We start from the raw sequence: 17,280 nt of genomic DNA on the forward strand, positions 1-17,280 counted from the left end.
ATTATTATTGGGATTGCATTGAATCTATAGATCAAGTTGTGAAGAACTGACATCTTGACAATATTGAGTTTTCCTATCCATAAACATGGAATATCTCTCCATTTATTTAGCTCTTTGATTTCTTTCATCCAAGTTTTATAGTTTTCCTCATATAGATCTTGCACATATTTTGTTAAATTTATAACCAAATACTTCATTTTCTGGGTGCTAATGTAAATAGTATTGTGTTTTTAATTTCAATTTCCACTTGTTCATTGCTGGTATACAGCAAAGCAATAGACTTTTGTATATTACCTTTTTATCATGTAATCCTGCTACAATCACTTATTAATACCGGGAGGGTTTTTTGTCTGTCCTTTCAGATTTTCTACATAGAAAATCATGTCATCTGAAAACAAAGATAATTTTATTTCTTCCTTCTCAATCTGTATACCTTTTATTTCCTTTTCTTTTCTGACTGCATTAGCTAGGACTTCCAGTACGATGTTGAAAAGCAGTGGTGAGAGGGAACATCTTTGCCTTGTTCCTTCATTGGCCTTTCTGATATTATGCATATCTTGTTTTAGCAACAGGTTTACCTTCTGATACTTAAAACGTTGGTTGGTATTGACATATGATAAGTGCCGGTGAATGGTACTGATGATATGGGCTGTAGAGAGAGATGACCTTTGGCAGGAGTTAAGGGCTAAGGTAAACTTCAGCCCAGTCTCTATCTGAATTACCATTCTCTTTTTCTGGACAGACTGAAAAAGGAAGGGAGCAGAACTGGCATCTATTCTATGCCTATTGTGTGCCAGGTGCTCTACAAGTTACCTCAGTGTGCTCTTTCATGTAATCTTTAAGACAAATCACATAAATTTTACAAAATATTAATTAATATAAATATTAATTAATTAACATAAATATTACAAAATAATAGTTATTATACCCATTTTACAGAAAAGGAAGTCAAGTGTTGGATAAATGAAAATGGTAAAGCCATACAGCTAGTAAGCCATCTTCCTCTTCTTTCCCCCATGCTACCTTTCTGTCTTATTATGATGGTGATTACAATTACCAAAATTTGAGTACTTGTGTTACATGTTCTTCTACAACTGCAGGCCCACTGAACCATTCAAATGGCTTTCGTTTAGTCCCCTCTTGGCTAGAGGTGGGGAAAACTGTCCACGTTCTCCTAGTCTTCTGTTCTTGGGGGTTCCAGGAGTGTCCTGAGCCTTGGATGGGGTGGTCTTCAGGACGGCAAGATGCTGGGCAGAGTGTAAGGGCACAGAGGAGCTTCACTCCAGCCTGAGTGATTAATAGGCAATCGGCAGACTGTCCTCAGCCAGCAATGAGTGCAGCAACCAGCCCGGATTTTCCTCCATGCCTGTTCTGGTGGATGCAGAGGCTGGCTGTGGGAGAGGGCCCTGCTCTCTCACCGTTTCCTGTTTCCTGTGCTCCTTTTATCCACTTCCTTTATCCAGCCTGTGTTTTTTCCTAAAATCGAATCTCTTGAAGCAGGAGCACTCGTTGCAAGATATGCAATGGAATCATTTTTCTGATTAGACCAGCGCCTTCTTCCCTTAATAGTTGGGTGTTTGGCCACTTCTTTGAGTGTCTTCGGCGGGAAACCAGTGTCCACTTTTCCAGCTGAGGGAGGTCAGGTCTTCATGGTATGAGAAGGAATATGATAAACCCAGAGGTGGGCAGGTGGGTGAGAAACACACTTCCTACTTGCCAGACACTGAGTGAAGCACTTTACATATATTTCTCAAAAAAAAAAAAAAAGGTACAGAATCATTAATTACAGAAAGTCTGAAAATCCTCATTTCTTGAAAAGTATTTCTCATGGACATATTTTGTCCCTCAATTAAATTTGCACAGCTTTCCTCCCTCCCTTTCCTCACATCCCTTGCTCCTCCTCTTTTGATACTTCCTCGGCATGAGGCGTATTCAGAATGAAACCTCATTCATTTCTATTCAGTTAGTTTGAACTATATTGTAGTTTGGAGAGGAACTTGGTTGAAGTTCAATTTTGAACTGTCTCTGATACAAAGGTTTCTAAAGAACAATGGCAACAGCCTTAGCTTCTTGCTAGAAAAAAAGTAGAGTATATATAAATCCTTTAAATAAAGAAAAGCAATGTGTGATTAAATCATCACATGGTTAAATAGGTGCATGTCTGACTAGCACCTCTTGAACTCCTACTGTACTTCTTCTTCTTTGCAGAGTTCTGTGGGGATGACCCACCGGTCCTCAGAAACGCCACATTCAAGGCCCTCACCTACAAGATCGGCACCATGCTGAACTGTGAATGCAAGAAAGGCTTCCGCAGAATCAGCAAAGGGTCGCTCTTCATGGTTTGTAAAGGAAACTCGAGCCACTCTTCCTGGGAAAACAAATGTCACTGCGTCAGTACTTGTGAGTGTTTCCTTTTGTAACCACCAAGCGACAGGGGGAACTGTAGCAAAGAGCGAGACAGGGCTTCTGCTTCTGTTCACTCAGCCCTACAGACAGAAATTGGCCAGCCCCATCCACAGAATAACTAATTTCAGTGGTTCTGGAATATTCATTCACTAAACAAATATTTAAGGAGTGTCTCCTAGTCCCAAAGACTGGTCTAGGCACTGAGGAGGCCCCAAGGAACATATATTTTGTGGGGAGAGAAGGATCAGACATTAGACTAATAATTACTGAACAATTAAAAAGTAATTCTAGTTCGCAACAATGTGAATGTACTTAATGTCACTGAACTGTGCACTTAAAAATGGTTAATATGGAAACTTTTATGTTGTGCCTATTTTATCACAATTTAAAAAAATAAATATAAAAAAAGAATAGTCAGAATGAGCCTATATAAAGAATATAAAAAATAATAACAACTCTAGTGAAGAATATCTATCTGTAAGGCTGAATTAACTCTTTTGTGTCTTGGTTTCCAAAGCTCACACCTCGTATCACCCATATCCTGACTGATGAAATATACTTATCCTAGCTCCACCTCCAGTAACACTCTGGGTAACATGAGGCCTTTTGGGGATTTCTTTCTGTCTTTTTTTTTTTTTTTTTTGGTGAGGAAGTTGGGGCCTGAGCTAACATCTGTGCTCATCTTCCTCTACTTTGTATATGGGACGCTGCCACAGCATGGCTTGATGAGCAGTGCATAGGTCCATGCCCAGGATCCAAACCTGAGAACCCCAGGCCACCAAAGTGGAGTGAGAGAACTTAACCCCTACACTACCAGGCCGGCTCCGGGGATTTCTTGAGGGGAAAATATATTGTCAAGGAGAAAGTATTGTCCCTCCAGGGCCTTCCCCAGCCCAGTGTCAGGAACTGGTGTTCCAGAGCATGAAGAATATTCCCCAAGACCCCACATCCCCGAAAGGTTGCTGCCTCTTGTCCCAGTCCTGCAAAGCCCTTGCTGGGCTGGGGGAGCGAAGAGAATAACAAGCCACAGGCAGGTCAGACCGGTGCGTGGGTGAGGGTCTACAACAGCATGAAGGAAGCAGAGAGGCAGAGGAGGTTGTTCACTTCAAATTTCTTTGTTTCTGGACTGCAAAACATGGCTTGAGGCCTTGTGGCCCTCAATGCAGGATGTGCTAGAATCACCGGTGGACTAAGCATCCCAAACCTCATCTTTGCTGGTGAGGGCAAGCAGAGATGGCAGAGCCACTAGCTCGGATATTGTAGGTGGGTCACTTCCCTGGAGTGGAATTTGGAGGGAATGACCCCCAAGATCATTTCTAAATGGCTTTCTAAACCTAAGTTGATCTGATACTATGATTTTGCCATTGAACTTCTATCCACTTTGTGATATTAGAGTGTGGTGAATCGTGGTGTGTTCATTTGTCTTGTTATTTCTTAACCCTGGAGATGGCATCGGTGAGCCGCAGTGACTTTATCCCACCCACACTATGGATGGACTGCAGAGTCTGAGTCCCAGCAGATCCCCTCCCTAGCCCTAAGCTAGAATCCTGATCCCTCCTCCCCCACCCCCATTGCAGCGCCCATACTCAACTCCTTTGCCAAACTCCTCACAATAGAGAAGAGTGTTGTAGGGTTGGTTTTCTTGTCATTCCTTTAAGATTGCATCTCTCTACCTTTTAAATGACCTGCTTTGGGGCAACAGAGGAGTTAGTGGGTGGTTAAGTCAGATCACTCCTTGTTACCATTACACACACCCATGCACAATGTTGGCAGGGTTGATGGCCAGAATGGAGTCCCTTTTGGGGAGACACACATACACAAAAAATTCCGCCAGAAAATCTTTCAGTTCTTTCAGAAACATGTTATAAGCCACTGTCATTACACACATGCGTACCGACAGGCCAAGGTGGGCTATGCGTGAGCAGGCCCCAGTGAGAGCACCCCAAGGGCAGGACTTTCGTGTGGCTCATCTTGGTAATCCTAGCACCCTGATATTTCCTGGCATCTCATGAGCACTAGAAAGACACTCTTTTTGAGTAAATGAATACATGAAGATGGGCCGGCCCCGTGGCTTAGTGGTTAAGTGAGCGCGCTCCACTGCTGGCGACCCGGGTTCGGATCCCAGGCTCGCAGCGACGCGCTGCTTCTCGGGCCATGCTGAGGCCGCGTCCCACATACAGCAACTAGAAGGATGTGCAGCTATGACACACAACTATCTACTGGGGCTTTGGGGAGAAAAATAAATAAATAAAATCTTTAAAAAAAAAAAAAATACATGAAGAGTGTTTTCTATTTTAAGCATTTGTGAAGTTATTTGTTTCATTCCATCCATACTCTCTAGCTTCTGGGAACACAGGAAAACCAGTTACTCCTAAACCTGAAGAACGGAAGGAAAGAAAACCAACAGAAATGCCAAGCCGAACGCAGCCCATGGGCCCAGCTCACCTTCTAGGTAAGAGGCGAATCTGAACAACTGTCATCTGGCTGACTCCTGGGAGCCAATCCTTCTCTTGTGGGTATATGATGTCTTCCCCAAAGGAAAAAAGTCTGTCCACCATCCTCTCCTCTAAGGATGTCATGTGGGCAAGAGCTATTGTGTAGCATTTGCAGACTGTTTGCTCAGCATTTTAAGCCACCATTACAGCTGCCAACCTGGGCTCTGGGCTTCCTCCTGCTTTGGGAGCTGGTCGAATAGAATTCAGCTCAGCTCAATTCAATTCAATTCAATTCAATTCAACTCAATTCAGAAAGCATATGTTGTGATCAATTCAATTCAATTCAACTCAATTCAGAAAGCATGTGTTGGGACTAACTGTGCCAGGCACTGCCAACAGAAGACACAAACATGAGTAGATGACAGTCCATGTTCTCAAGGAAATGCTCTGTGTTTTTGCCTTAAGTATAAGATAATGAACTGCCAGCAAAGCAAGACGTTTCTTGCAGACAGGGTTGTGAAATGTGCCGTGCCATACAGGTGGGTCTGCAGCTGCAGACAAACACCTGCTAGCTAATGGGCTGTGGGTGAGTGAGCGCCATGAGTACCCAATTGCTGAAGCAACTTCCCAAAATAAATCATGTTGAAGTCAAGTCCTAACGTCAGGAAGAAATAGAGCTCATTAGGAACACCTGAGCTTCTGGGGGAACAGCTGACCTTACAAGACCCCAGCGTTCTATGCTATTTTACAATGTTACAAAGAACTTGATCATATTGTATATAATCTCATTTGAACCTCACAACTCAATGAGTCAGAGGCAGGAGAATTACTTCAATTTACCAGGAAACTGAGACATGGGGAAGTTAAGAGACTTGGCTTAACTCACATAATTTAGGAACAAGACCTCAGGGCTCCTGAATTAGACTAGGGATCTTTCTACTGATTACTTATTTTAAACTAATTTGAATTTATTTGCAGCTTCTATTATTAAAAAACAAAAAACAGATGAATCCAGAGACATTGTGGCCACATGATGTTTTTATCCATTTACCCCTCCAACTTTGTACTGGAATGGTGTTGCAAAACACATGGAGTTGTTTGTTTTTCTCTACTTATCCCATATTACCCTCCACAGTTATTGAAAGGTTTCTCAAGAGGTCAACATTTGTTGTCTTTGCTCAAGAGGTAACCAGCTTGTTCCAGCTAAGGGATAGTTCACAGATTGTCTTAATTTGGATGTTTTCATTTGAAAGAAGCAAATCCAATTCAAACAGGTTCAGACAGTTATGGATTTTACTGGCTGTAAAAGAAATTTTATTCCGAGACTAAAATACAAGTTCCATATGATTTGCAAGGTGCTACACTGGAGCAGATCACTCGGGAGAGGACCACTTGGCTAGGCACATGTGCAGAGAGGTTATGTAGGGTACTTGTAGAGGTTATGTTGGGTACTCAGGTTATAGAAGGCCTGGAAGATCAGAGCATGTGTATAGCTTCATATGTCTGGGGATTGGGGGTACACGTGGTTCCATATGTCCAGATAGGGGGTGGGGTGGGGAATCCTGAGATTAAATCAGAGCAGGACATTATCTCTGTGGTTAAAGGTCAGTCAGGCTTGGGTTTGAGTTGGGTGAGTTGAAAGTTACTGGGCATGAGGCATTTTCAGAGGCCTTGATGGGGCTCACATGGGGCAAGCTTCAGGCATGGCTTGATCAAAGATCAGACTCCATTTCCCTGATATTCTCTTAGCCCCTCCCTCCTCCTGGCTTTGGCTTTGTCACCAGTCCTTCTGCCATGGTCCCAAGATGACCACCAGCCACAACCCAAGGATGTGCTTCCTCACTTAGCAGTGGAGATCTAGGCGGTCTTCACATTTCATTGGCCCAAATTGGCTGGAGCCTGCCCTTATCCCTGAGCTAAGCCCGCCTTTCCACTCCTGTCCACTTATCAGAACCCTCACCATCATCAGAAGTAATTACTCCTTCCTCTGTGTTCCCACAGCAAGCGCCTGTTCCTCAACTACAATACTCAGTGCATTCTGCTTTCATACGTCTCTCTTACCCAGTTGACTGCCTGCTCTTTGCAAGAGTGACGGGTCTTTGTGCCTTCCCACAAGGTGCCTAGCAGAGTTCCTGACACATAGGTATTCTCAATACATGTTGGTTGGATGAAAGAATGAATGAATGAATGAACAAATTAATGAAAGAACAAAAGAATAAGAACCAAGGTGTCTAGGAAGAGGCAATGTGGATTCGCTCACAATGCCTTCCCCAGCTTGCCTGCAGAATTTCCTTTCCCTCCTCCAGATCACTGCAGGGAGCCTCCACCCTGGGAACATGAAGCTCCAGAGAGAATTTACCATTTCGTGGTGGGGCAAACGGTTCACTACCAGTGCACCCAGGGATTCAGGGCCCTACGGAGAGGTCCTGCTGAGAGCGTCTGCAAAACGATCTGTGGGAAGACACAGTGGACACAGCCCCAGCTCAAGTGCACAAGTGAAAGGAAGGACAGTGAGTTTGCAGGTATGGTGGCACCTTCTCGGGCCCCCCCACCTTGCTTTTTCCATCAGGCCGAGCAGGGTGGAATTCTTCACCCACCAACTGTGTGACTTTGCAATCCACTTAATCTCCTTGGGCCTCTGTTTTTTCTCATTCTGGAAAATAGACTAGATAAGTTCTAAGGTCTCTGTCACCTAAGGTCCTCTGTACCTTGAGTGGGGATAAATAGCAGGAGACAGAAGAAGAGGAAAGATGCACCCCAGATGCTACCTCACTGGTGATATGCTATCCCTTTCCTAGCTGATCCTGAAATTCCTCTTCTTTTTTTTTTTTTATAATTTTATTTATTTTTTTCTTTTCCCCCAAAGCCCCAGTAGATAGTTATATGTCATAGTTGCACGTCCTTCTAGTTGCTGTATGTGGGACGCGGCCTCAGCATGGCCTGAGAAGCAGTGCGTCGGTACGCGCCCAGGATCTGAACCCCGGCCGCCAGTAGCGGAGTGCGCACACTTAACCTCTAAGCCACGGGGCCGGCTGAAATTCCTCTTCTTTGTCTAAGCTACCAGCCTGCCACCCACGCCTTTCTAATTTACTTATATATAATAAAGTAAATCCATTATTTGCACAGTGCTACACTGTGCATGCTCCTTCTCCTCGTGTAATTCCCACCTGAGCTTTGATAAAAGTGCAAATGTGCAAGGAAGGGACTTACACACACACACACACACACACACGCTCCTTCATGCATACATAAAACCCACCTCTGTTGAGGTCTTCTGCTAATACTATTAATCATATTACTATTTCTACAATCAAAGTCACTTACATTTAACCATAAGTGTTACTGGTTTCTTGGCTCACCACCATTTCCCATATCCCATGTCTTCCTCTTGGGTTCTTTGGAGATGCTCTCTTTCCCATAGCCTGCCTCCCATGAGCCATGCTGCTGGCCAGGGACCGTCCGTGGCTTGCTTTGTAAAAGGATGAGGAGGCGGGGCAGTGTCCTGGGTAACTGACAACACCCACCAGGAATGGGGAACCTGTCACCGGGAAAAGCTATCCTTCTGTGCATTTCTACTTCGTTTGATGGTTCCATGGTATTTGTATTATTATTATTTGTATTATCCATCTGTTTCCAAGCCACAGATGGAACCCAGGGCTGAGTAGGAAGCCTGGGGATAAAGAGTTGCTCAGAGTTCCATGGAAAGCCATGATCAGGGTTAGAATTCCCTCTCACCCGGCTCTGCTGGGGCCACTTACCCACGTCTCTGTTACCCTGATCTAGAGCTGCGTCATGTAGCATCCTCAGATAACGTGCCCAGAACCGAGATTCACACCTCAGCTAGTGTGTCTGGGGTCAGCTGAGGAGGCCGGGTGGGGGTGGCTGTGAGACCTCCACAACCCACCTTCAGTTCCACAAGCATTACTTACTCTCTCCTCCAGGTGACGAAGAGCCTCAAGCAAGCACTGATGCTCCTCCCGGGAGTGAAACCTCCTGTCCCTTAACAACGACAGGTACCACAGGTACCATAGGTTCTACAGGTACGGCTAGTTCCTATGAAGGTAAAGGCTTGGCCATTAAATCATAATGCAAGAAAGGAAAGACAGCTTGCCGGGAGCAGCCCCTCCAGCAGATGGGTCAGAGTTGTCCCCGGTTTTAAAGATTTTATTTATTTATTTTTTCCCCCCAAAGCCCCAGTAGGTAGTTGTATGTCATAGCTGCACATCCTTCCAGTTGCTGTATGTGGGACGCGGCCCCAGCATAGCCGGAGAAGCGGTGCGCGCCCGGGATCCGAACCCGGGCTGCCAGCAGCGGAGCGCATGCACTTAACCGCTAAGCCACGGGGCCGGCCCTGTCCCCGGTTTTAAAGATGATCAGACATCTGCATCTGACCCCCCAATCCTCAAACACATCAAAAGCAATTGTCAGAAAGAGGAGAAACAAGACTGAAGGCAGTATCTTGACGCAGAAGGATGAAATGCTTGCCCATGGCCTCCCCTTGTCTTTCACATCCCTCCCATCAGTGTCCGAGGTTCTAGCTCACTGAGAAGCCCTAACTCCCTCCAGCCCGTGCAGTCTGATAATTAGCATAAACGGAGCATCTTCCCCTCTCTCTTTTGCACAGATTTTCAAATACACACAGAAGCGGCTACAACCATGGAGACGTTCATATTTACAACCGAGTGTCAGATGGCAGGTGGGTAGGGGTCGCTTCTCTTATTGATAAAGCGTACACCAGACAGAGACTGTGGGATGCGTTGCTTGGGGGTGGGGGATTGGTGGTTTAGTTAGTTAGTTTAAAATGACCCCCTCCTTACACTTTATAATGTTTATAAGAGTAAAAGATTAATCCAGATATTAACATGACTCAAAATCACAGTAATCAGTTATAGTAGGTTGCGAATGAAGTCTCAAACCAGCCGCAACCAGCTCCTCCTGAATGGATCCTAAAGGACAAAATACCCCAGACCTGTGGTGAGGGGTGAGGAGACAGAGGAGGGATGCAGTCTAACCAAGGATATAGAGAAAAAACATTCCAGAAACACCACAGTTGTTCCCTGGTAGGAGGGAAAACAGGTTTTGAGGGGTTGAAAAAAAAAAAAAAAAAAAAAGAGCTCATAGAAACAGAGAGTAGAATGGTGGTTGCCAGGGGCTGGGGGTGGGGAAAATGGGGTGATGTTGGTCAAAGGGTATAAACTTCCAGCTAGAAGATGAATAAGTTCTGGGGATCTAATGTACAGCATGGTGACTAGAGGTAACAACACTGTATTGTATACTTGAAAGTGGTTAAAAGAATAGATCTTAAATGTTCTCACCACATACACACAAAAAAAAGGTAATTATGTGAGGTGATGGAGGTGTTAGCTAAAGCTACGGTGGTGATAATATTGCAATATACAAGTGTATCAAATCATCACCTTGTATACTTTAAACTTACACAATGTATATGTTAATGATATCTCAATAAAGCTTGGAAAAACAGAAGACAAACGGGCTTTGAGGCACATCTACAATAGATAGATAGATAGATGGAGAGAGAGAGAGAGAGAGATAGATAGATAGATAGATAGATAGATAGATAGATAGATAGATGATAGATAGGTGATAGATATAGATAGATTGATGGATAGATACATAGATAGAGATAGAGAGAAAGATGATAGAGAGATAGATGATAGATAGATAGATAGATAGATAGATAGATAGATAGATAGATAGATAGATAGATAGATGATAGATAGATAGATAGATAGATAGACAGGTCACTCCAGTACCACAGGAAAGCATCATTTGGGAAATATGCACACTTTCAAGAGATGCTAATGTGTTTATAATTTGTCTCTATATTTCAACATTTCTTTTCGCCATCACAAACCTTGCTCACAGTCTCCTTAACTGAGGCCTGGCCTCTGAGCCTTTCTGAAGAGAGTGCCTGTCAGTTTGCTCCCCACAGAAAGAGCGGAGCCCGTTAAGGAGAGGGCCAAGCCCTTTTCCTTCCACATCTTTCCCAGCCCTAGCGCTAGTCCTTGGGCCTGTTGGGAGGGCGCTGCATTCTGCATTCTGAGAAGGGAAAGCAGAAACTGCGGCGCCCACCTCTCCAGGAAACTCTGGCTCCTGGGGGGACTTCCTCAGCCTGCTCTGTGACCCAGCCCAGGGCACGCCTTTGCTGAACTGCTTCTCTGTTGACAGTGGCCGGCTGTGTTCTCCTGCTGATCAGTATCCTCCTTCTGAGTGGGCTCACCTGGCAGCGGAGATGGTGAGTGCCATATTAGAAGGAAGCCCTTGCTCAATCTAGAGGGTGAAGCCCAGGGTAGGAAAAGCCCCTGGGCAGAGACCCCCTCGCGCCAGCCCATCCCATTCTACTAACCACCAGCAGTTTAAGAGTAGGAGGGAGAATTGGCCAATGCACCCATTCCCAAAGAGTCGATCAACAAGAATTAACCCACGGGGAAATGGGAACGCAAAGGAAACTAACATTTGTTGAGCCTACTGTATACCAGGCTCGATACTTATCTTATGAGCATTATCACAACCTATCTTCTCAGAAAACTTGGAGTGGCTACAGCTTAGACAGATTAAGCAATGCAAACAAGATTGCACAGCAGAGACCAAAACTGCAACCTGAATCTAGAGCCCAAGACCCTTCTGCCCCCATCACCTGGCTAGGAGGAAACCAGGGCAGCGTCCACCTTGAGCTTTTCCTCTCCTGTGCTCCCCACCCCATCTACTGTAGACACTCACCCAGAGGCCCCTGGACCACGAATGTGACCTAGTGTGGCCTCATTTGCATTAACTCAGATTCTCAACCCTGGCTGCAGATTAGAACAACCAGGAGAGATTTTTAAAAACACCAGTGCTTGGGCCCCAACCAGAATCTCTGGGATTGGACCCCAGACATCAGGCCCATCACTGTTTTTTTTTTTTTCAAGTGAGATAAAATTTATCATTGTAACCATTTTAAAATGCATAGTTCAGTGGTTTTTTAGCAATGTTATGTATACACCACCTCTATATCTATCTAATTCCAGAACACTTCCATCACCCCAAAAAGAACCTGTACCTCCCAATATCCCGTTCCCCCCTTCCCCGGCAACCACAAGTGTACTTTCCAGCTCTGTGGATTTGCCTATTCTGGACACTTCGTATAAATGGAATCACACAGTATATGATCTTTAGTGTCTGAGACATTAGTACTTGTTAAAGCTCCTCAGATGCATCTAACACACACGCATCCAGTTTTGACAACTCTGCGCTGGGCCAGTGTTCTCAAACTGGAGTGGGCATCAGAATCTCCTGGTGGGCTTGTTAAAACAGATGGCCCAGCCCACCCCCAGAGTTTCTGATTTGGCAGGTCTGGGTGGAGCCTGAGAATTTACATTTCTAACAAATTCCCAGGTGATACGGATGCTGCTGGTCCAGGGACCATACTTTGAGGACCACTGCACTAGTCTAACAGTATTAAAAACCAAGAGAGTGAAACCATTTCATCCACACACTCAAAAGGCCAGTTTCTCCCTCCCTTGGGCAGTGGACAACAGAGACCTACTATGTCACCCTCTCAACCATCCAGGGTATCCCCCCGCCCCCAACTGCAGTCTAGCCAACCCGGGTATAAACTCCCCAGTAAGACCCTGAGAAGACACAGATTCACCCCCCAAAACCAAAGCTCTCAGATCCTATACTTAGCCTAGCCAGAGAGAAATCATCCGATTCCTTCCGTTTTTATACCAGTCATCAGGCTCACAATATACTCCTGATTTTCGTCATGTGAATTATTATAAAGTACAAATTATTGCAATGCAAAGGATAAGCCCTCTAGAGTTATTATATTAGGAATTATTCATATTCCTAGCAGTCTACCAGTTTCTCTACAGTATTAACTGATTGCTAACGTGTTATTTTAGGATGACGAGAGATGAAGGTTGTAAAGTGCCCCATATGTTGCAGGTACTCAGTACTTGCTAGATCCTCTCCTTCCTATGCTGACAAGACTTAGTACCTTCAAGGATCTTTTCATCTCATAGCTTAAAGACCCAGTCTTTACACACAAAGGGATAAAGCTATTTGGGAGTGGTAAAGGCTCGGAGTTTATGTTGTGAAACAAAGAACGGCCTGAAACTATATGAGTTCCCACAAGAGCTCCCAGAATTGCAATCTTCCAGGAGACGGAAAACATTTATCTAAAACTCACCCCTCTGCCAGAGGGCTAGTTCAAAATCCTGCCTGGAATCTAATTTCATCTGATAATGCCCTCTTGTGGCCAAACAGAAATCCTACAGGTTTTTTTTTTTTTTTTTGGAGCAATTCCCAGGAGCCAGTGAAGAGCTAGAGCTGACTTACACAGGCTCCTGAGAGCCAAAAGTTGAAATTTCAGGAATTTTGTGAACTGTTTTTAAGCATAGCCATTATTAAAATTAAAGTATATAAACTTATAATTAGATAAATTATGTTAAAAAGAAAAGTTATGAAATACTCAAAATTAATCACTTTCTAATTATTTTGTTACATTTGTTTGCTTTCTTTGTTCTCAGGGTTATTTACATCTATAGTATCTGTATCGAGGAAATACTAGATGATGGTTTGCTACTGCACATCTCTTCCCAAGTCTATTCAGTGATGTCACTTTGGCAGCTTGAAACTGGACAGGGTGGGAGGATTGACACCATGGAAATAGGGAAAGTTTTTCAGAGAGCTGGTTGTTAAACCTTTACCAGCACACCACTTCTCAGAGGCTTGCCTCATAGGAGCTCTGAGCAAGGTAGGAAGTAACCAGATGTTCCTGTGGGCTAAGTAAGGGCTGAGGAAATTCTAGGACTGTTCTGTCTGATATGGTAGCCAATACCCACATGTGGATATTTAAGTTTAAACATAAATAAATTAAATACAATTAAAAATTCCGTTCATTCGTTGCACTAGCCACATTTCAAGTGTTCAATAGCCATATATGGCTGCCTTCTTGGACAACACAGATACAAAACATTTCCACCATTACAGAAAGTTCTCATAGTACAGGGCTGGCTAGAAACTGGGAGTTTTCAATTCATGAAAATCACTTAGCACAGATAGTTGCTATTATCAGTCCTTTTCTGCAGCTGTTGTCCTCCATATAGCTCAAAAAAATTTATAGAGGGGCCGGCCCAGTGGCATAGCAGTTAAGTGCGTGTGCTCTGCTTTGGTGGCCAAGGGTTCGCAGGTTCGGATCCCAGGCCCGCACTGATACACCACTTGTCAGGCCATGCTGCGGCAGTGTCCCATATAAGGTGGAGGAAGATGGGCACGGATGTTAGCACAGAGCCAGTCTTCCTCAGCAAAAAAAGAGGAGGATTGGCATGGATGTTAGCTCAGGGATGATCTTCCTCACAAAAAAAAAATTTTATACAATATCTCCTATGTAGATGTTGGTCAAAGGGTACAAACTTGCAGTTGGAAGTTGAATAAGTTCTGGGGATCTAAGGCACAGCGTGGTGATTATAGTGGACAATACTGTATTATATACTTCAAAGTTGCTAAGAGCCTAGATCTTAAATGTTCTCACCACAAAAAAGAAGTGGTAATTATGTGACGTGTTGGAGGTGTTAGCTAACACTGTGGTGGTAATCGTTTTGCAATATATAAGTGTATCAAATCAACATGTTATACACCTTAGACTTACACAATGTTATATGTCAATTATATCTAAATTAAAAAAAACTATTACCTATGTGCCAGGTACATGCTAGGGCCCCAAAGATGAATACAAGTGGTCCCGCTCTCAAGAGCTTACAGACTATTAGAGGAAAAGAGAAAAAAATAGAGACTTTAAATATAATTTGTTAAAGTCTAAGATTGAGATATTATAAGAGCAAAGAGAAAGGACACTTGACCTTACATGGGGGTGCCTGAAAGCTTTTTGAGTTGATGGTGCCTGAAATGCCTGAGGCCAGATAAAGAAAGACAGGAGATGGTTGCTGGGCAGAGGGAGCACAGGAGAGCTCCCTGTGAAGCAGTGTGAAGGAGTGTGATAATGTTTGGGGAAAGTCAAGCGGTTCTGAACATGGGGGAATAAAGTGCGTGGGGCAGTGGTGACAATGATGCTGTGGGGATGGACAGTGACCAAGTCACGGAAGATCAGGCCAGACTGAGGGACTTGCACCCTATCCTGGGGGCAGCAGAGAGCCACAGAATCTTTAATTATGGGGCAAACCGTAGCATTGGGCCTTTGAATGGTCTGGCTACAATAGAGGCTGGACTTAAGGAGCTAATAGTGGTGGCAGTTTGATTACGTTATGATGGAATAGATCCACACAGGAGATGATGAGATCGTGAACTAGGTCAGTGGGTGTAAGTTAAAAAGGAGGAAAAGAAGCCAGAAATAATAAAGGAGGGCCTTAGCAGGATTTGGTGGCTGATTGGAAGTAAGGGTTAAGGAAGAAAGATGACTCCAGGTTTTAGAGTGTGACAATGGGACCCATTCCCTGATACCCACTCAGCCTCCACACCTGTAACCAGCCAGTCCTGGAGCTGCTGGGGAAATGGAAGGGCTCTCTCGGGCTCTTTCTCAGATCCACTCACTGCACAATGATTGGATTATCATGCTGTAAGAACCACAGGGCAATCAGTCTTGGCCTCTGGAGGGATGGAGAGGCCTTGAGGTCAGATTTCAGCCTGTGGGAGAGTAACAGTATCCTGGGGTGGAATTTAAAGTTAGCAGGTCAGTGGGGGCTCATGTTGAATGCTCTACCCACATCGGTTTAGGGTGGGGACCACATTTTTCTTGGTGCAGTATTACACCTATGACTACAACTTGATTATATCACTACAGGAGGAAGAGTAGAAGAACAATCTAGAAAACCAAGAGTAGTAAGAAGCCAAGAACAGCCCACAGAAGTCATAGAGTGCTAGCAAAATCGAAGAAGCTCAACACTCACCCAAGAGGCGCCTCCTGAGACCCCCTGGGTTTTGGAAAGCTCTGAAGTCACATCATTGAATACCAGGCACTGCGACCCCATCATGAAGCCAGCTCTGTAGAATCACTGAGTGAGCTCGACCTGCATCTAAGCAGCAGTTCCAAGGTCACTGGAGGAACAGGGAGGAACAACCAGAACTCTCAGTCTTACTTTCATGTATTTGTGTTCATTAAAGCTTGACCTCATGGAACTCTCTCCACACCATATATAGTATAAAGAAGAGCGGCTTCATGTTCATTTCATCCCAACTTCCCAGTTTAGAAAGCCCAAGGAAAACCCTAGCACTAATGTAAATAGACACACACACACTCCCTACCCCGTGTAACTGGACCTTGTCCGTGATCCACGTACATCCTTTCCCAGCCTCTGGTTGACTAGCCCATTCTTCTGGTCACGTTTCTGAATGAAAGCTCTCTAAGAACTCTGATGGGTAATGATGAATCTTTTCGTCCTGAGCTCAGTCCTCTAAACTAGCCCCCTTCCACTGAGCCTTTAATTTTGGATTTCTAAAGAACAGAGGCCATGGCAGAATAATCTTTGGGCCAACCAAGGGGCCATATGAGGCCAACCAAGCCCTTGGAATTGTAGAGCTTCAGTATTTGAAGGGATTTTACTGGAGTTAATGTCGGGAAAAGAAGGATAAACTAGGTCCCAGGCAATGAATTATACCCATCAGAAAGTTTCACCTATACATGTCTAATAGGCCTTTTTAAGAGTCAGTTTCTTTGGGATTGCTATAAATGATACTCTGAATTTGGCCTGAACAAATTTGATGTTTACAGACAGACACACGATGTGCAAATGTGTACACTTACAAATAAGTGTCATAAAAACACTGATAAGGAATCAATACATTTAATGTTTATGGAAGGAAGGAAAGACAGAAGAAGAAAGTGAGGAGGGGGAGGGAGATCATACTGACAGAATATAGCTATGGAAAAGGTCAGACCAGTTGTCCTCAAACTGTTAGCAAAACATTTAGCAAATCAGAATCACCCGAAGGCCTTGTTAAAACATGTGTAGCTGGGCCCATCTCCAGAGTTTCTGAGTCTGCAGGTTTGGGGTGGGCCCGAGAATTCACATTTCTAACAAGTTCTAGGTGATGCTACTGATGCTGGTCCAGGGACCACACTTTGAGAACCACTGGGTTAGACCTCTCCATGCCTCCCACCCTCAACACCTACTGGAAAAGTCAGCTTCAGGTGCTAAGACTTCAGTGAGAGTTCTTGTTCAGTCTCTTGGGTAAGCTCTCAATTCTCCAATCAGTTAACTCAGATGTCCCAGCTGAACAAAATCATATGATTGAGGAGATGAACGAAAAACTTAAACCAGCAGCCAGTTTTCATTTCCGAAAGGGCAGGAAAGTGTTATGAAAAAGACGGGCAGGAGTCAGCAGGTCCATATCCAGATTAAAGGACCATTTTCTGTCCTTTCTCTGACAACCAAGTACAATCCAGATTCCATTGTCAACATCCTCCTCCACAAGTGTGTAT

At 44.3% G+C, this 17,280-nt stretch overlaps 1 protein-coding gene across 1 annotated transcript in view; it reads left to right on the top strand.

The window, feature by feature from the left end:
- IL2RA (interleukin 2 receptor subunit alpha) overlaps positions 1-16,739 on the top strand; it is a 53,801-nt gene extending 37,062 nt beyond the window's left edge. Inside the window, exons 2-8 of the mRNA XM_087420901.1 lie at positions 2,209-2,400; positions 4,748-4,858; positions 7,148-7,363; positions 8,783-8,881; positions 9,466-9,537; positions 11,031-11,097; positions 15,643-16,739. Of these exons, the coding sequence (XP_087277027.1) occupies positions 2,209-2,400; positions 4,748-4,858; positions 7,148-7,363; positions 8,783-8,881; positions 9,466-9,537; positions 11,031-11,097; positions 15,643-15,667 (782 nt within the window). The 3' untranslated portion in view covers positions 15,668-16,739. The remainder of the gene's footprint in view (positions 1-2,208; positions 2,401-4,747; positions 4,859-7,147; positions 7,364-8,782; positions 8,882-9,465; positions 9,538-11,030; positions 11,098-15,642) is intronic.
- Positions 16,740-17,280: the final 541 nt, after the last annotated feature.

This window comes from Ceratotherium simum, chromosome 32 (assembly GCF_057802395.1).
Source record: "Ceratotherium simum simum isolate JZ-2026a chromosome 32, ASM5780239v1, whole genome shotgun sequence".
NCBI lineage: Eukaryota > Metazoa > Chordata > Mammalia > Perissodactyla > Rhinocerotidae > Ceratotherium > Ceratotherium simum.